The following is a 20,465-nucleotide window of genomic DNA, read 5'->3' as shown; positions in this document are numbered from 1 at the left end:
CACTAATAGTAGAAAATAAATAATATTTAATAGTAGAAAACTAATAAACTTGCATTTTCAAATATTTAAAAAAAAATAGTTTCATTATTTTCTTATCTCTTTTTTATCTCTTATTTTTTTATTGTTAGGTTGTGTTGTGAGATTGCTAACATTTTTTTCTTAAATAGCTTTTAATTAGCTGACATTACCTGTTTTTTCCCCATTCCTTTTATAGTTCTATACTGAAACAGAAATTTAGGTTGTCGTGCTTGTTTGACGACATTCTTGTCTGAAAATTAAAGACACTAATGAATAGCCACAAAAAATCAAAGCATATATATATATATATATATATATATATATATATATATATATATATATATATATATATATATATATATATATATATATAAGAAAGCTTTTGACGGGTTTTAATTTAAGTTTTAATGTGCTTCAACCATAGACTGTAAAAACGTGAGCTCACGAGTCTTTTATTTTGAAATGCGTGCTCGCTCCCGCGGCAGTGATGACGCGCCGCCGCTGTCACAGAGCTCCAGTCCAGCGATCAGGGAAGAAGCAGAAACTCGTCTCGACGGAACTAAAATATCACGGTACGTACAGTCCTTTATTATCTTTTTACCCTTCAGAGAGGTTGATTAAATAAAATAAAGCGTTGGTTTCATTTGACAGGCTTCGGAGTTTAAATGATTAATTATTCATGTTTAACGTTACCGTCAGCTAGCTGGAGAATATTTAGGATGTTTTGGGGTGATTCCAATGCACAAGTCATCTATATAAAGGTTTAGACATACAACTGAGTATTCTTTGATAACCATAAACCATAAAAACTTAACAAATCAGGCATATTTTACTAGTTTGTCCAACTGAAAATGCAACCTGTCCGCTTCCTGCCTCCTCATTAGATGTATAATATATTCGTATATCTCAAATAATATTCAGTCAAATATATGATTAGTTACTTACAGGCATAATTATGTGTTGTTCTGAACACATTATATGATGCATTTGTTCATTTCCTTTATGTTTTCTAAGTTCTGTGAGGTAGCATTGTTTGTTTACAAACATTTTCCATGTAATGTGTGTTGTTTATTGTTTTGGCTGTGTGATAATTTTGAAATACACTATTACATCTTGTTTTTTAAGTATTTTTTATTACTATTACATGCATATAAACTAAATATGTTTTATTTATTACTTTTATGTCAAATTTCTGATGGTTAATTTTAATAAGAACATTTCATACAATGATCAGACTCCATCAGACAATTAATTTGTGTTTTTTCCAATGCACATCTAATAATTATAGAAACTAGTTTCTGTTATGGGATAAAAAATAAAGGTAATTGCAACATTTATCTCACAATTTAGACATTTTTTCATGCAATTCTAAGTTTATATCTCACACTTGTGAGATATAAATTCTGACTTATGAGATATAAACTAAGAATTGTGTTTAAAATGAAGAATTCTGAGGCAATTGCGAATTTTTATCTTGCTATTTATTTATTTATTGCACTTATTTATTTATTTTAATTAATTTATTTTGTTTTTATATATTTATTTCTTTTTTTGCAGTTGTCAGATAAATGTTTTTATACGTTTCCATAAATATTATTACTGAAGCGGTTCAGAAGTTAGTTCCAAGTATGGAGTACTTAGTAATTGATGTTTAAGTAAATAAAGTTTAGACTGTGTACTAAACACTATGACTGCCAATTCAGCACCTTGATCAAATAACCGCTGCTGACAGACTAAAAGAAAGCATATAATGATAGTGTGACCTCGAATGTGACACTTTTGTTGATGCATTCCCTCTGTGCTTCTCTTTATCAGGTCACTGCGATATTGTCAGAGCTTGTTCATGGCTGTAATGGATGCCACCTGCTGTGTTTGCTGATCTGCTGCTCTTCTCAAAGTCCAGAGGGCCATGAGCCCAACTAGTTCCTGTCTGCAGTATGAGCCTCCGAACCATAGGGGGCGCTGTGCTCAGCTCCCTGGGCCCTAGTCTGGCAGCTCAGGCTGGAGGAGCCTGGAGCTCCGTCTCTTTCAGACCCATACCCTCCTTGCTTCAGACCATGGTACCTGCTGGTTACACCGCACTACAGGAGGAACGGCTGGCCATGGTGGACCTCGGCACGCCCAAGCCAGAGACCCTCAAGAACGGGTTCCACCGCGAGCCCCGCCGCCACTCAGACCGCAGCAGCCGAACGTCCATCAGCCTGTCTGATGCCGGAGACGGACGCTTTGCGGAGACGGAGCCCATTCTGCCTGATGGGAGGCTTTCAGGAGAAGAGGCAAATGAGGAAGAGGAGAGCGAAGAGGAAGGGCAGCAGCAGCCAACTAGAAATATGCCCAAAGAGTCACCCCTTGCCATGGCATTGCAGATACTGGTGCCCTTCCTTCTAGCTGGGTTCGGGACAGTTTCGGCCGGAGTCGTACTGGATATAGTACAGGTGAGTTTTTGAAACCTTAAAGGGAGCATTTACTCACCTTTATGTTGTTTCCAAACCTGCTTGTCGTTCTTTCTTTTGCGAAACAAAAAAGAAGGTATTTTGAAGATGATTCTGTCCATATAATGAAAGTCAATGGGGTCCAAAATCACACTGGACCCCATTGACTTTCATTTTATGAACAAAAAAAACACTGAAGTAGTTTTCAAAATATCTTATTTTGTGTTTTACAAAAAGGGTGGACTGTACCTTTAAGTATTAAACTTTGATGTAATTCGACTTATGGTTTTTGCCTGGCTGGCAGATAATAAAACTTGTCAAAAAAAACATAGTCCATTGGTTCTCAATTTTTTTGCCCTGACTACAGTATTTATGGATGATGTTTGAAGGCCCTCCTGTCTAAGCTGTACCTCTGGAAATTCTGTTGTCATAAAAATGAATAAACTCAAAAATATTATGTCTGTTTAATGTTGAATTTAAATTTTTTATTATTTCTATTTTTAAGTAATTCATTAAATTATTTATTTATTTTTGCATTTTAAGTAAGATTATCTTAATATAACTCTATTTAAATAAGCTGTCTTATTTAAATAGCCCCACTGGAAGTTTGTTGAGGACCCCCACCTAATAGAAGTCTCTATTCTTTTTTTTTTCAGCATTGGGAAGCATTTAAAAACATAACCGAGATCTTCATCCTGGTTCCGGCTCTTTTGGGTTTGAAAGGAAACCTAGAGATGACTCTTGCTTCCAGGCTTTCCACAGCGGTTAGTATCCTGACTACCTTAAAACTCTTTGCACATAATTGCATCTTGCTTTAGTTCACATTAGGTGTGCCTGTGATTTGATTAGAAGTGACTGTCAGCTCTCATAAGAAGTGCTCCACTGATGCTAAGGTGCTTTGTGATGAGATCTTGGCCCGTTTTGGGCATGCTCTCACCTGTCAGGACCTGACGAATCATGCTAGTGCTCATCTCCACAGACTAGGCCTGGTAGTAAAAACCATAAATCAGTGATAGAAATACTAGCAAGCCTGTTATTATGGTTATGACTCAATATGTATTTCCAACCCCCATGTGTCTGAGTAAGAATAACACTTGTAGGTTTTCAAGACAACATGTAATCTTTATTGTCTTAATGCCTGATCTTATTGTGCACAATATTTTAAAGAAAAAGTTTGTTTTATGATCTTTTGCTACATATTTATACCTCACTAGTGTATTTTCTGTTGACGTAACCAATAATGTCATTGCCTCGTCAACCACAGAAACAGCAATCTTGTCAAGTGTTTAAATAATAAAATAAATAAATAAGGGTAAAAATGTGTTAAATCTTATCTAGAAATATAAAATATAATTTATGTGCAAATGGTATACATTTATACATTTTAATTTTATTTAAATTTTTTATTTATTTGTTTTTTTTGCCTTTTTTGCTCCTTCCAGTGGCATTTTTGCCATGAGCAACATCAGCACTGTAATTTCAGACCCTTGTAAAAATGTGTTCCAAATGCTGTTTCTTGTCGTCTTTAAAAACTTATTGTGCATTTAAACTTTTCCATAGTTAAAGTCTCAGGTGTGTTTATATAATCTAGTTTAGTAAAATATTCTCTCCCACTCTCCTCTCCTGCCCTTTCCTCTGGGCACTGGTCTCGTCTGCTGTCTGCTGACAGATGGATTTTATTTTTTTGGTTGCTAGTGTTTTTTTTTTTTCTCAGTCCGGAACTTTAGAGCCCAGAGGGGTTTCAGCTCATGCCGTTTAGCGTCTAGTGTTTTCATGGCAAAACTGTCGTCCCCCCTCGAGGTGAAAGAATAAACAAACCCTGGCGGTGTGGACTGAGCGGAGGAGAGGGGCGAAAGTACAGGCCTTCTGTTCACCCTCATGCAGCTGGGGGGGAAAAAAGAAAACACACACTGAGTCTATTGCCCTCAGACGGCTCTCTCCTACACGCTGCTCTTTCACATTTACATTTGTTTCCTGTATTTTCTTAAGCACACATATTGGCTCATCGGTTGTGGAGTCGGCCTCGGCCATCTTGTTACTCTGTGGGCAGAGATCCATTCCAAACCCAAAATATTATTAACTTTTCCTCAGATGTCGGTTTTCTTTTCAATCTAAAATATCCAATGCCAAAATCCAGCTCTTACAAGTAATTTGGACACATACTATTTTTTTTCCTTTTTGAAGGTTTTCTTGTTTTAGCTTTTAGGTCCAAAATCAAAAAAATTTAAAGAAACGTTATATTTTATATATTTTAAGCCTCTTTTTAGATTTTGTGCTTTTGATTCCTCTCTTTTTTTATCAATATAATATAATATAAATTAATGTAATTAATTGCATTAAATTCAGTACAACTAATATTACCATGATGTATACATGTTACAATTTAAAAAATGTATTTTTTTTGTTGCATAACACTAATGTAAAAATTGTCACTGCACAAGATTTTAATGGTCCTAAATAAAGTTTATTTTATTTTTGGGTGAACATGTTTGAAATATTTATCATTTATCAATGTTTTGTCAGCTTTTTAACTTTTTACCTTTGCTTTTTAGTTAGGAAGTGCTAGAAAACGTGCATAAAACATATGTGTCACATTTTAGTGACCACAGTACAGGTGACTGAATGTAATAGTAATGAGAGGAAAAAAATTGTTCATCAATTTTGTTGTTTTTAGGTGAATGTGGGGAAAATGGACTCGCCCATAGAGAAGTGGAACCTTATTATTGGGAATTTGGCACTGAAACAGGTAAGAGCTTTCAGTAGGCTTACATGTACAGTACAGACCGTAAACAAGCAAACGCCATCAGGAGCTCTGAAAATTTAAATACGCTCACACCTTATATCAGGGTTTTTACCTGGAAAAGGAACAGAGATCTTATCAAGATTCCATATTTACACAGACACTTATAAAACAAAGACAAAGTGAAGTGTCTATATAATAAATAATTAAAGATCAAATAAAAAATAAATATAATCTGTAATTTTAATATTTACATATAATTTATTTATATATAACTTATATTATTATTATTTTAGTAATTTTATCTTTAAAATATTTTTAAATATATAAGAAAGAAATTAAAAACGAAATTAAATAAACAAATAATAAAATATTTAAATATTATATATTTAATAAAATAAAAAAGTATGTGTGTGTGTATATATATGTATATATATATATAATTTTTTTTTTTTTTTAATAAATTAAACCCATTGTTACCTCTGTCTGTCTCTATTTCTCAGGTGCAGGCCACAGTGATAGGGTTCCTGGCAGCAGTAGCGGCCGTTGTACTGGGTTGGATTCCTGAAGGAAAGTTCCAGATCGGTCACGCCGTGTTGCTGTGTTCTAGTAGTGTCGCTACAGCTTTCATAGCATCTCTGCTGCAGGGTCTGTACTACAGATTAACCTCTAATACTCTTACATGTATTTAGTAAAGTGGTTCTTTTCGCAACAAATAATGGCCACATTGTTATATCGAAATCTGACATTAGTCATGTTTCATGTTATGAATGTCCAGTTCCAAGTAAGTTGAACAATGACTCTTCTCTTCAGGTATAATAATGGTGGGTGTGATTGTGGGCTCTAAGAAGACGGGCATCAACCCTGATAATGTAGCCACACCCATCGCTGCCAGTTTTGGTGACCTCATCACGCTGGCCATCCTGGCATGGATCAGCCAGGGCCTCTACAACTGCCTAGGTGAGAAAGATGTGTGTAAAAATAAGGGCTCTGTTCCAAACCCTAGTGAGCTGCCTACCTAGATAGCATTTTTAGGCATCATATGCACACTCAAATTCAAAGTATGCTTGTACATAGTAAGCATGGACAACCTCAAATGAGTCACATTATGAGCTTCCATTTCGGTTAGGATGCTGCCTTAGAAGAAAGCCACCTATGTAGACAGCAGACAGCGAGGCAGCTCACTAGGAGCTGTAACAGAGACAGAAAGAGATTTATGTTTTGCCGAGAATAGATAGTAGGTCAGAGTTTGGTAAATCTGTAGTAGTTTCTCTCCAGCAGATCAGAGATACTTTCAGTTGTCTACCACAAGAGGGCGCAAGAATCCATCACTTTGGATCTTGCTTTGAGTAAATTATATTTCGATGCATTTGTCATAAAGCTGTCTGAAGAATATTATGTGGAAAAACTGAACATATTTCAGTCTTTATCTGTCATATTAAAGTGTGATCAGTAATATATCTTAAACGTAGCAGCACATTTCACACTCTCACACTCTATTGCAGGTGTCAGCAGATGTGAGGTGTGTAAGTTACAGTTTATGGGGCAGTGGGGTTGATATGTTTTATGGGTAGGGTCACGCTGCTAATGAGTCTGGCTCAGGACAATGAGACTGTTGTGACACAGTGCATGACCTCGCTGGGTCTGCAGATTCATATTCTCTTGAAACACACACAGGGCTCAGTATGTGTATCTCTCTCCCTCTCTCTCTCTCTCTCTCTCTTTTTATGTGTGTGTGTGTGTTTTATATATCATTTATTTTTATTTATTTTTTATATATTAAGATTATGAAAATATTTTTAAATGTAATGTATCATTAAATGGTAATATTAGAATAATTAGAATTTAACATTTTGTCCATTCATTCATTGTTTTAAATTGGATTGATTTGAATGTTTTATATGTTTATTATATATATATATATATATATATATATATATATATATATATATATATATATATGCAGAGAGAGTGTATTTTAATATCATGAAAATATTATATAATATTAAATTACTAAATGATCCATTTTTGACAGTTCCTATTTTCACTTTGTTATTACCTTGTTTTAATTTAATTGTTTGATTTTTCTATTAAAAATAAATAATAAGTAATTATTTATATTTGGTGTTTATTTATTTTAATGATATAAAATGTTTCTGGATATTTTATATTATTAAATGTTAATGTAATATTATTAAATTTATATTTAAACTAACAAAGTACAAAAAAAAAATTCATTTATAAATTAACTAATTTGTCAATTCTTGTAAAACTTGTTTGAAAAGATCAAGGATCAGTTACTTTTAATTTTTTTTTTGATCACTTTAAATTTGGTTTTAAACATGGTTCTTTATGTTTGTGGCAACTTTTTCAAACATTTGGCGCTAACAAGCATAGCCAAACAGCCAGTGTCTCTCTCACACACAAACACTATATCTAAAAAGTGTGAAAGTTACACTTGGGCCATCCTGAGCAGCGTTGTAGAGTGTTTATGCTGAGTTTAATGGGGCTTCGGTCCATGATGACTCAGTGTGATAAGCCCCAGACTGGTCCAGACTGAGCGCCGTGCTCCTTTTTTAGTCTTTCCTTTTCTGAGAGAGGTGAAGTGAGGTGAGGGCAAGGCAAATGGCACCAACGTGCCATGCCAAAACCATATCAGCCATGCCAACCAGCCGAGAAGTGAGGCTTCTGCCATCATTAGTGTACACCGCTGCCCTGTCTCACACTAAATATAGTCACACAGATGTTGCCTCTATGTTTGGGATTTAAAGATTTAGGCTGTTTAATGTGTGATTTGAAGAGTATTTAGCAAAAAGTGAAACCTCTTTTGCATCAAATCTTTTGATGCAGACGCTGTCTGCATCAAAAGATTTGATTCGTTTTTTTTTAAGAAGATTTTTTCGCTCAATCTGCTCAAATCCAATTATAGCCAGTCAGTACGGCTGCATTTACACAGCAGCAGAATATGATTGTCAGTCCTGATCGGGGCGCCATGTTAAGATTAACATGAACATTTTTAAACAATGCCGCAAAACAAATTGGTAATCAAGTCAATCATAGATTTTGAGTCGATCTGAAAAGGAAGAACGTGCTACGTGAAAATGAATCAAACTCGAGACTATGGAAATGTTTGAGAGTCGCTCATGAGACAAAAAAGAATCATGAATGTAATGCCATAATCTTTAGGAAACTTAAGGAAATAAAAACTGTATAAAATTTATTGTGATATCCACAATATTACTCAGTTTTGTATTGCCAGCAAAATCATTGTAAATAAATTTAAATACATTTTTAAAATATTCCAAAACCCCACATAGAAGTCGCAACAAAATTCTAAGTGTGAGTTCAATTCATGTGTTCTGTCTGAACAGAACCGCAGCTGACAGCATGATTTCTGTCATCAACAAGATGTCAGTCATGGTTATTTTTTCCTGTCATGGCTGTCAATCCATCTCAGGTTTTGAAAAATGGCAGAAAATGGGTTATAGTGTGGTCAGAGAGCAGGACGACACTCTTGTTGGGTTTTCACTACTGTCTCTGATCGTAAAATTGCAATAAAAACAGTACAATTGTGAAATATTATTACAACTTAAAATAAGTGTTGTTTTTTTTTATAAGTGTCATTTATTCCTGTAATGGCAAAAATGAATTTTCAGCAGCCATTACTCCAGTCTTCAGTGTCACTGGATACATCAGAAATCATTTTAATATGCTGATTTGTGCTCAAGCAACAGTTCTTAATATTAGTGTTGAAAGAGTTTCTGATTAGTATCTTTGTGTAAGCATAATTTGAATTTTTTTTTTTTTTTTTTTTTTCAGGATTCTTTGAATAGAAAGTTCAAAAGAACCGCATTTATTTGAAATATTAATATTTTGTTACATTATTAATGACTTTACTGTCACTTTTGATCAATTTAATGCATCCTCACTGAATAAAAGTATTAATTTCTTTCAAAAAGAAAAATATTTTAGTGACTGAACTCTTGTAGACTGTATTGTATAACATTTTTGGCCACATAACTGAGAGCATGAAAGCAGCGGGAGTGTCCCAGAATGCCAATTTAGAATAATAATTAAATTATAAAAAGCGATTTAAATGTAAAGTCTTTGTGTGTTTTACCATAAGTACAGAATCTGTCTTCACTGAGGTGTTTCTATCTGTCTGTTCGATTAGACTCTCACCCATATGTGTCGTCTCTGGTGTGTGCCTTCTTCATGTGTCTGACTCCGCTGTGGATGGTCATCTCTTCCAAACACCCTGCCAGCCGTCAGCTGCTCTACTCGGGCTGGGAGCCCGTTATCACTGCCATGTTCATCAGCAGGTGTGATGCACACATACACACACCTCACACACCTGGCCACAGATTCGCACACACACTGAAAAAGCATGTGGACCTTCATTTGCCCCTCTAACACAATACATGTCCCTATTTCAGTATTGGAGGACTCATCCTGGACAAAACTGTGTCCGATCCCAACCTGGCTGGGATTGTGGTTTACACGCCTGTTATCAACGGTGAGATTTGTTATTCTATACAAAAATATCCTATATAGCTTGTTCTGTTTGTCTTCCTTTTGAAATCTGCGAATAGTACAACACTTGTCAATACTGGAGAATAATTCTTGACGTTTTGTCCAATACTCTGCATAATAGGCCAAACTACATCAATATCTCCATCTTGTCTTATTTGTCTTTTGAAAGGTTTAAGCTTTTAAAACCTTAATTTGTAGACCTTTATTCCTAACGCCCCCATGTCCACAGCACACATTGTTGCTCTCAGCTGATATTTCGGTCCCCTTTCAGACTGTTATTACCTCAAAGAAATGTCTCTGCAATAACCGCCCTCTTTTAAAGTCATGCAAGAATCCTTGTGGCAGACATAGCCACTTTTGTGATTTTAATGAGCGTTTCCATATTGAGAAAAAGCCAAAGGATGGAATATAGCTGAAATAGAGTTGGATGAGATTGAGCTGTAGGATGAAGTCATTAATTGCGGTAGTTGAGCGTTGAGGTAACAGGAGAGGAAGCCAGGACCATGGCACCTCCACAAAGAGCCATACGATTTTTAATTAAAGCACACTAATGAGAGACATTTACGCTGTCTGCAGCCTGTCTATATTCTTCTGCCAGACCACCAAACAGCTGTTTGAATCTCTGCATGTGTGTGTGCATGAAAGAAGACAGAATCTTTTATCAGAATATCTCAAAATCAAAGGTTTTATTCTCTGTTCTTAGAGAGAAGTAGAACTGAGTAGAGAAGGAATTACTGAGGAGCTCAAAACAAGAGGAAAGAGTGAGATAGGATGAGTAACAGAGGCTTCTGTGGCTTGTCTGGCCAAACAGGAAGCGAGTCAGAGAAGGTAGTTTAAAAGATTGCAACATACACATGCTCATGTGCCACTTAGGTAGAGGAAAATAGTTTCCGTTATACGTAAATAGAGCAAAGTCTGACCTCTCTTATCGCCCCCAGTACAAGGATGGGTCACAGTGGTCGAATGGTTGCCCAACAAACCAATTAGTGTGGTTTATCTAGATTTTTTTTGTACATCTTTTTTTAGTATTAAGGTTTTTAGTGGCACTGCTTTAATTAGCGTGCTGTGCTTTAGCTGTAAGACATGTATAAAAAAGCTCTCTCAGAAAAGCATCTTTAAATTAATCCCAATGAAAACTACAGCATCTATCTATACATTCCGACAGAACGTTTTGGCTATTACATTGCATCTCATGCAATTTTTTTTTTTTTGATAGTCTCTCTGCAAACATTGCATTTTAAAACTAATATGTTAAGCTTAAAGTAGTTCTGTTTTTGAACAGAACAATGTTTTACAAAAATTCCCTTCAGGACTTGTCCGATGGGAGTCAAATAAACCTGTATCCAGCCTAACAATTATAAAGACCTTATTATAAACAGATTAAAAATAATTAGTTTTGCACATCCCAATCCAGACATTGTAAATACCAGTTGGGCCCATAATAGAGCCCTGCTGCACACCCAGCCAAAGTCTCATCAGATCTGTGACCCAGATTAAGGCGTCCATATATGTTAATCCCACTGCTTGGACACAAATGTGGTTGCATATCATCTCCATTTCCTGTTGGCAGACATAGCTAAAATAAGCATTGGATTAATTGGACCTTATTGGAAAGGTCAAAAAATTCCCATACATGCCCTCCTTTCTCATGCCCCCAACCCATATCCAAAATGTCATGTTGTTGCTTGTTTGTTTGTGAGAAATTGAAGAAATTTTGAACTGCAGACACTTGCCCACACACTCCTCCATACAGATGGCGTCTCTCCAGCACTGCCACAGGGACGTGGCACAGTGTGGCGAAATGGTAACCTCTGCATCAAACATAAACATGGCCTTGTTAGGGTTAATTGTGCAGAAGCCTGAGCTGTGCTAAAAGATAATCGTTCTCCCTCAGGCCTGCTCTTTAACGATGGGAAATGTTATTGCCATTGTGGGAATGAATGCACTACTGTATGTGAGAAATGGATTTACTGTCTTATTGTAATTCAGATTACCGATTTCCTGTTTGGCTGTGAACTGGATGTATATATTTTTAAATAATTTCCATTCGTCTTGACTGTCCACTCTGTTACTAAACATTTTGAGCTAAAAGAACCATTTCTGGCTGTTTTTTCCTGGAATGCCAAGTTGGGCAACAGCTTTTTAAGGCAATTCCCAAATCCCCAACAGTTGGTTGATGGATTTGACAGTGTCTGTCTTCACTAAAATTATTTTCTTTCTGTTTAATTCCTATCAATATTTGTACATACACATATATATACATTATTATATTCTGTTCGTCTAGATTCATTCTTTGTGTTGTTCTATTCTATATTCTATAAAATCTTCTGTTATGATTCATTCTATTTAGTCCTCCTGCTCTTCTATTCTGTGCAGTTGTAGTCTATGCAGTTGTATTGTGTGTTGTTCTTTTCTGTTTGATTTGTTTTGTTCTGATTGATGTATATTTACAAATATCCATTGTATGTTATTCTGTTTTATACCATTCTTTTTAGTTCTGTTTCAAAAGCAGATGTTTTAGTTCAGCAGAGTGACAAACCAGATGGTGTAAAAAGAGGATAGAATGTGTATGTTCAGTCAGTTTCTGTGTTGTCCGTTCTGTCCTCTGTCTCCTGTCTCTCTCTCTCTCTCTCTCTCTCTCTCTCTCTCTCTCTCTCTCTCTCTCTCTTTCTCTTTCTTTCTCTCTTTCTCTCTTTCTCTCTCTCTCTCTCTCTCTCTCTCTCTCGCTTGCTTGTCTTCCCCCATAACTGTTGGGCGTGACATATCGTTACTGCGGCTCTGGACACCACTCTACTTTACTCGGGAGAGAGAGAGAGGGGAAGGGCTGTGCGTGTTGGTGTGTGAGAGAAAGAAAGCGAGAGATAAAGAGGCGGGGGACAAAAGCAGAGTTAGTACTGGTGACTCATAGCTGCCAGTCTGACAGTAAAAAAATGAAGCCTGTATACATGGATTTCACTGCAGAAGCTTCACTGACATGACAGTTATTTGCAGATTTACTTTAAGTCTCAAATGTGTTTAAAACAGGCAACTGGTTTTTTTTTCCCCTCAATTTTGATTCAGGTTTTGTCCTCGTACTCTCAGTATATATTTGTCTGATATGCGTACTATTATATTGTAGGTATCGGAGGAAACCTGGTGGCCATCCAGTCCAGTCGGATATCCACCTACCTGCACTTTCACAGCACCCCTGGAGAGGTTCCTGACGAGGCCAAGGGTTGCTACTACCCCTGCCGCACCTTCTGTGGCACAGGTAACCCCAACCATTGCCCCAGTGTGCTTTAAATTACAACAACGTTTGCCCTAGACACATTCTAGTGCATAAATAGATCAAAAAAATTTGAAATATATAGCCACGTTTGACCCTGTACACTTTTAGAAATTAAACTCTTTAAGCACACATGCTAGTTTATTTCATTTGTCTATGAGCCATGTCCATCAGTGAATATACATCACAAGAGAATTCTGAATGAACTTGAGCAAATATAATTTCCAGTACATAACAATATACCATTCATTCTGTGGCGGAAATGAAATTCAAAGCCTTTTTGTAAATAAAATGACCGCATTTTATGAATCCTAAATACACAAAATTAAATAATATTGTCACATTTTCTGAATAATTTGACGCATTTTTAAAAAAATCTTCTATTAAAATACAAATTTAATCATACACTCTTTCCTGATAAAATTGTCTCTTTGGTAAACAAGCCCACTAAGGCAAAAGTAGAGGCAAAATTTTTGGTCGTGGTGGAAATTGTTCCATAACTGGCAGAAATGTGGGGATGTCGTAATTTCAGTGTAAAAATTAATAATTTTAAATACATTTTTATGTAAATAATTTTCACACTATGATTTTAGCCATTTTATTGACTGGCAAAGTAGATCAATTTCACACACACACAAAAAAAAAAACAATTAAAGAATAGGATCAAGGCATGACGTGGCTCAAACTTACACCTCCCACATGAACACCGCAGCTCAATACGTGTGGAGCATGTGTGCTAAAGGGCTCCAAACCGCTCATGTAATTTTAAATCCTCATAACATCCTTTAAGGCCTACAAATTTAAGGAGAGTGACTTAAACACACTTTGAAGGCAGTTTTGTTTTCATAGCCTGTATTAAAGAGAGCGAGAACAAGTAACCAGTGTTTAGAGCAACATCCCTTACCAGGGCTTGCAAGTGTGTATACATTAGCTTTAATGGCGTGTGTGTAACAGTGGTTTGTGTATAACTATCCATCTCGGAGAAAAGCAGAGAACGCTTCCTATAAACAACAGAGGCTGCGGATGGCATGTTGATGCCGAAGCTTTGATGCAGGGCTCTTTCTTAGAGAAACAAGAGGACTCTGGGGACAGAGTCCAGATGCCCGAGTACATGAGGGGCACGGTGCCCACTGCAAGCTTAGCAGTGCCATCTGGAAAGATGGGCATAAATCTTCCTCCTTCAAGGGCTCGGAGTGCACAGGGATGCTATACTGCGGGGGTTGAAAGGATGCTAATGGAGTGAGAAGTGTGGTGTTTGTGAATGAGATTTTTACTGTGTGCATATTCATTTAGAATATATAGAATAAATCCGATATGAACAGCTACATACATGCACAGATCGCACGTGGAGGGTTGTTTGTGTCTGTGGTGTTTCAGGTGTCTTAATGCTGGATGCTTTAAGATGACAGATTTCACCTTTGGATATCATTGTGGAAAATATCATTCTGCGCACTCATCCTCCATTATGATAAACAGGAAAGTCGTTTTGGTAAAAGATTACAAAAAAACATTTGTTCAAATAATGGTAAAGCTAAAATGTATTAAGTTTTTCGTTTTTCTAGTATAACGTTGGAACTCTTATATGTCAAAATATCAGGAAAAATTAGATTTCTCAATTTATAACCGCTTTAATATAATTACCATTGTTGTTATTCAGATTTTCTATATTGCTTTAAAAAAAATTACCTTTTTTTTTTTTCTTTTTTTTCCTCTCTTTTTCAGGGGCCAATCACAGGTCAGCACAAGTACTGCTGTTACTGGTCATCCCTGGTCATTTGATCTTCCTGTACACCATTGATCTGATGGAAAGGGGTCACACCTCACTGACGCCCGTCTTCATGGTCGTGTATTTGGCTGCTGCTCTTTTCCAGGTGAGCGTGACACAAATTGGGCCTTCTAACCAAGTGTCAAGGCACTGACATCTTCACATGAATGTTTACAGGCTGTGCGGTGCAGTTATTTCCATGCTGTTTAGAGAACCTGTCATCACTATATCTTTTTATTAAATCTGACACCTATTTGAGGCTCAGCTGTAAGCACTATTTCCTATAGCAGACGAAAATGTCAGCCTATAATCATAAAACCAGACACCCGTTTTACGATACAGGTCTGGGGAATCTATTTCATCTTCAGTGTAATCGCGATGAATGTGCCGCCAGCAGCCCACATGTAACAATGTTACAACATGCATTTTTTTTTTCCATCATAAACCTACAAGCCTTTTAGAAAATCCCCAGAGCTTTTAGACGCCCCATTTCCCCTCTGACTGAAGCAGCGATGACATTAGCGATAGCGAGCAGGTGTTGTTTGTGTGTGTAAGCTGGTGTGTGTGTATCTGTGAGTGTTTGGCTATTCCAAAAGGGAATTTTCATAAATTGTTTGGATCGCAATTAAGATCGATTACCCTCAGAGAACCTCAGTAAGTGCATTCAGCGGCTGGCGTGCAGCGACGTGTTGCAAGCGTGTGGAATGTATGGTATTTTTAGGAAGTTTGTGTGTATGTGTACATTGTACGTCAAACGCCCTCGCTAACCTAAACACACACACGTCTTTGAGATCCAAAGCCGCACTGCTTCACTTCAGAAGGATCCTTGAGGAGAGAGAGAGACAGGAAAAATGAGTGGGCCATTAATTGGGTTATTCTGCTGCTTAGATATTTATTTTGTGCATCTTGAATTATTTGTGTACATAAACCATCAAATTCTAACTCTTTCTCAAAGATTTCTCAATTGTATAAATTGATTGTAGTATATTTTCATTTTAGATACTATTTATTTAACTGTAATTAAACAAAAAAACACTTAATACTATAATAACTATAAAAAAAACTATGAAAATATCATTTTAAATGACTAATAATAATTAATTATTTATAAAACAATATATTGAGATTATAAAATATATATTTATATTATATTATGTACATTTTTATCACAAAATGGGCAAAAAACACTATATAAAACCCTTATATGGTTAAATTATGCTTCTCAGAACAAAATCTTACGAACAGAAGTTCACCATTATTAGCCTGCTCCAGCTATAGCTTGGCTTGTTGAACATATGTCTAGTGCCCTAAAAGTGGCCCCCTGACCTCTGACCTTAATGGGTCTTCAAATACAAGGCATCTATAGAATTCCAGAAAAAACAGAGTCTGCTTTAGAGGAAGAAATTTCAGGGTTAAATGAAGTTCCCAGTACATAGCTGTTAAGTATTTTTGGTGACGCTGTGCAGAGAGGTCTAAATTGGATATTCACATGCCTCTCCTGGGACATTTTTTCCGATGAGGCAATGAAGCGCCTCTTCCAAAAATTTGGATGAGAAAATAATCCACACAAATCTTTTGTAACAATATGAGTATTTACTATTACTTTTTATCATTTGAATATATAAAAGTATTAATTTATTTAAAAAATAAAAAATCTTCTTTTATTCATCAAAGAAACTTCCAAAAAAATATTAAACAGCAAAATCCATCACACTGGAGAAATGGCAGATGACAATTCAGCTTTACATCACAGAATAAATTATATTTTAAAGTATATTAAATTAGAAAACCGTTATTTTAAATTGAAATAATATTTCAGAATATTACTGTTTTTACTCTAGTTTTTTCAAATAAATGTAGCCTTGATGAGCATAATTTTCCAAGAAAAAAGAAACTTGACCCCAAACTTTTGAACATTAGTTATTGTTTAAGCGCTTTCTGAACTGTTTGCTAGTTTTATGACAAAATTACGTACTTTCAAACCTGAAACAGCTGTAATATGTCATATTGCAAACTAAATTGTATCGGTTCACATTCCATTGACTTTTTTTCTGCTGCCTCTGTGAACTTATAAAAGGACACTGTGCTAACCTTTGCTTCCAGCGGGTTTATGAGTTCGCTAAATCTGACACAACCTTCCTTAAGGGAACCTCAAATAGAGTTTAGTTACTCATAGTCTGTACTGATTATAATTTGCTTTATATAAAACTACAGGGGTGTTATACATCCTCATTTAGATGGCTAAGTAAACGTGTGTGTGTGAGTGGACGCATGAAAGCTATGTAGCATCTCTGACTGCTTTCTCTGTCCTTGTGAGTGATGGAAAAGTGTGTCCGTGTGTTTGCGCAGGGTGGAACTACAAGGCTAATCTTGTTGGGCCTCGACAGCTTGTGTACATTCGCAAACCATCACTTTCCTCTGCTACTCGGAAGGCCTCCGGCATTCCCTTCCTAACAGTTTAATCGTTAATTAATAGAACCCTAATAAAAAGCGAAAGGGAAAGAAAACGCGAGGCGAAATCTCCCACGGAAAGGTCGATGTTCTGATATTCTCGTGCACGGAAACACACAAGGTTAATTATTGAAAGAATGTCACAAAACTCATCTTGCCTGGCAGGCACAATTAATAGCCTTTAAAATGACCATTTATTTCCTGCTACCTAAATTGAGGTTTAAAATCTGCAGCGGAGAGCGAATCGCTTTTTAACCATCTCGCGCTGACCTTAATATAACGGATATAAATGAATGCCGCCCGGCCGGATAAGCAGAGCGTCAGACCTCCAAATAGAGTTTCACACCGACCTGTCAGTCTGATTAATGGGCAAGCCTCGTTTTTTTTATTTCACTTAAATGAAAGTCCTTCACTCACTCACACATGCACGGAAACGCGGGGCGGCTGGCGAAAAGCCTTCAGGAATTGCTGCAGTCCATCTTTTTAACTTCTAGTTGAATGCAAGAGGAAGATTTGAAATGGTACATCTCCATTAAGCAAACAAACTGGCATCCACTGAGCCGTTCTGATCCAAAAGAGCATTTTAATAGTCTGCGATGCTCAGCGAAGACAAACACGGGGCTAATTTGCTGGTGTTTAATGAGCTGCGCTAGATGAAAAGCCTTATGATGTTTAGATCTGAAGCCGTTTCGGATATTTGTCTCAAATGTGAACGCTGCTTTTCAAAAGAATGGGATCTTGTTTCATTTCCAAGATGAGCTTTTCAAAGAAGCTCCATAAACAAAAACATTGTGTTGCTTCTAGAATAACTCCGTCCGTCTCTTTCTGGTTTAGAGCTTCCTGTGTGTGTGTGATTGTGTGGGAAAGTTCATCCAGAGGTACAGCGGAAGGGACCGTGGTTTTACACAAGAGCGCAGCTTGGCTGACACTTTTCAGTATTCAACACGTTTTTGTGTGCGTTTTATCTCCATCCCAGGTGTTCTTGTTGCTTTGCATTTCCGACTGGATGGTGCACTCCATGTGGAAAAGCGGGAAAGATCCGGACAGTTTCTCTATCCCATACCTGACAGCGCTGGGCGACCTGTTGGGAACCGCCTTCCTGGCTCTCAGCTTCCACTTCTTGTGGATCATCGGGGACCAGGACAGTGATGTGGGTGACTAAGGTCTTTCTTTGACCTTTGACCCGCAGATCAAACTATTCCATGCTTGCTGTCCTCACTTATTGCCTTGAATGGCTGCTTGTCGGATCGGGCATGTGGCATAAAAACAAACTTCTTCAAGTGCCAGATGATTTATTAGTTGCCTCTAAAGATTCGAAAGGCGGCAAAGCTTCTCCATCATCTCAAACAGGGTGATTTCTGGTGCATCTGATGTCGGGCGGTACGAAAAGCTTCTTTAATGCTCACTTTATCAGCACTATAGCAGTGGAAGGACCAAATGCAAACAAGAATATGTCTGGTGATTGTACGTTATTTATTTGTCTTTGTCTTTCTGTACTTATTTACCCATGTTGCTTTGTCGTCTCTTTTGAGACGTGAGACCAGTTCCTCATGTCTGTTCAATCGAGTCGGACCTTATTACAAGTATATCCGCACAGTTTTACTCAACCAGTGCCAGATCAATTCATAAAAACCTCTGTAATGCAGTTTGAGAGTTAAAGTATTGCTTTGTATTGCTTAATAGCGTAGAATAATGAACTAACATATATCAGCTTTAAGAAAAGGGAATAGACTTTCAACTGCTCATTTAAAGAGAAACACAGCGGTCTGAGTATCGATTGGAAATGTCAGAGTTTCTTTTTCAGTTTCCAACTACGTCCGTGGTTAATGGTCATGTATGCACCAAACGTATATATATATATATATGTATGTATGTGTGTGTGTAAACATTTTGTACATTGTTACTAAGGTGCCATGAACAGCATTTTTCTATGGGGGAAAAAAGAGTTTCTACTGGCACCAATGGGGGATTCTTTGTGTTTCTTACTTGCCATGCTTTTTTGATACTCAAAGTTTAATAAAGGTTTAATAAAAATTTATGTCCAATATCCTTCAGTCTGATGTTTATTTTTTTTCATCCTTTGGACTCCTGAGGCCCTAATTTAATTCTGTCGACTATAATTACCTGTATATGATGTCTTTCCAACTGCAGGGAAGCAGCGAAACCTCTCTTATCAGTTTAGAAACCTCTTGTGCTTTTATGAGAAAGCTTTATGTACATTTGAGCAGAAAGTATTCGCTTGCTGTGTGAGAACAATAAAGCATGAACCATAAAGGGTTTTTATTTGATTACAAAGAGCACTGCCAATAAAATACATCAGGCACTTCATAGAGTGCTCCTAAAATTTGCGCTTTACTCCACCTGTCAGCAGTTTTGTCAAACTGAGCTTTTAAAACTCGTTAGCCAAGCTCAGTTCGGTGGCCTGCTATTATTTTATTCACACTTTAGCTTATTTATTTTATTACCTTTTACAAAGCTCATTATTGGCTATTAAATGCGACTAGATTACACACACTTTCCAGATGTCACTTATCACTCAGCATTTTTGACGTGTCTAGTATATTATTGTCGACAATCTAAAACAAAAGGCCTCTGTGTGAGTGTTTGGGAGTCTAGACAGGCCATGTTAATGATGGTTGTTGAACTCCCCTGTCTTCAGGGTTTAATGGGGTTATTTGAGCGGTTTGGGGGCCCTGAAATTTGAGCCTGCTCATAAACGGCCCCCAAATCGAGCCAGAGGGACCATGTTGTTACGTATTAGCACTCTATTAAAGCAGACCCAATCCCCTAATGCAGCCCACAGCCTCTGTTCCGTGATCCCTCATGTTCACCACTAACAACAAACAGGTCATCAAGCCAATTTACTGCTCTTGTGGAGCTAATCAGAGCAATGACTTTCAAAACTGACTTTGATTTTTGTGGGTTTTTGTTGTTTCCTGCTGGAAAATTCAAGGTTTTACATGGTCTCTAGTGGGGCCAAGCTCGTCTGAATGGTTTATTTACTTGACTAACAAATGGTGGACCAGGTTTTGACCTGGTAGACAACCTTGGGCTAGCAAAAACCAGCTACCCTGTTCCAATAACCAGCTTTCTTAAAGAGAGAGTTCACTTTAAATGAAAATTCTGGCATCATTTACTCAACCTTATTTTCTTATTCTGTAGAGCTTAATATGAGGGAATGTAAGGATTTTGGACAATAAAGGACCATAAGAATAGTCCGTATAACTCATGCACTATGCTCAGTCATATATGAGAAGCAAA

The 20,465-nt window shown here is 36.8% G+C and overlaps 1 protein-coding gene across 1 annotated transcript; it reads left to right on the top strand.

The window, feature by feature from the left end:
- Positions 1 to 444: 444 nt before the first annotated feature.
- slc41a2b (solute carrier family 41 member 2b) lies at positions 445 to 19,251 on the top strand. Its single transcript, XM_058772699.1, has 11 exons — positions 445 to 590; positions 1,834 to 2,453; positions 3,107 to 3,214; positions 5,125 to 5,196; positions 5,694 to 5,838; positions 6,004 to 6,150; positions 9,365 to 9,512; positions 9,627 to 9,706; positions 12,842 to 12,973; positions 14,711 to 14,859; positions 18,181 to 19,251. Exons 2-11 carry the CDS (start codon positions 1,956 to 1,958, stop codon positions 18,364 to 18,366), a joined length of 1,665 nt encoding a protein of 554 aa, XP_058628682.1. The 5' UTR covers positions 445 to 590; positions 1,834 to 1,955; the 3' UTR covers positions 18,367 to 19,251.
- The last annotated feature ends 1,214 nt before the right edge of the window (positions 19,252 to 20,465 follow it).

This window comes from Onychostoma macrolepis, chromosome 04, assembly GCF_012432095.1.
Source record: "Onychostoma macrolepis isolate SWU-2019 chromosome 04, ASM1243209v1, whole genome shotgun sequence".
NCBI lineage: Eukaryota > Metazoa > Chordata > Actinopteri > Cypriniformes > Cyprinidae > Onychostoma > Onychostoma macrolepis.
The sequence above is the reverse complement of the archived record's forward strand: the minus strand, read 5'-3'. Positions and strand labels throughout refer to the sequence as shown.

What these genes read in the sequence shown, in the direction of transcription:
- slc41a2b (XM_058772699.1), top strand. Translation starts at nt 1,956, where the DNA reads ATGAGCCTCCGAACCATAGGGGGCGCTGTGCTCAGCTCCCTGGGCCCT. An exon ending in CCGCACCTTCTGTGGCACAG is followed by an intron (nt 12,974 to 14,710) that starts GTAACCCCAACC and finishes TCTCTTTTTCAG; the next exon opens with GGGCCAATCACAGGTCAGCA. An exon ending in TGGCTGCTGCTCTTTTCCAG is followed by an intron (nt 14,860 to 18,180) that starts GTGAGCGTGACA and finishes TCTCCATCCCAG; the next exon opens with GTGTTCTTGTTGCTTTGCAT.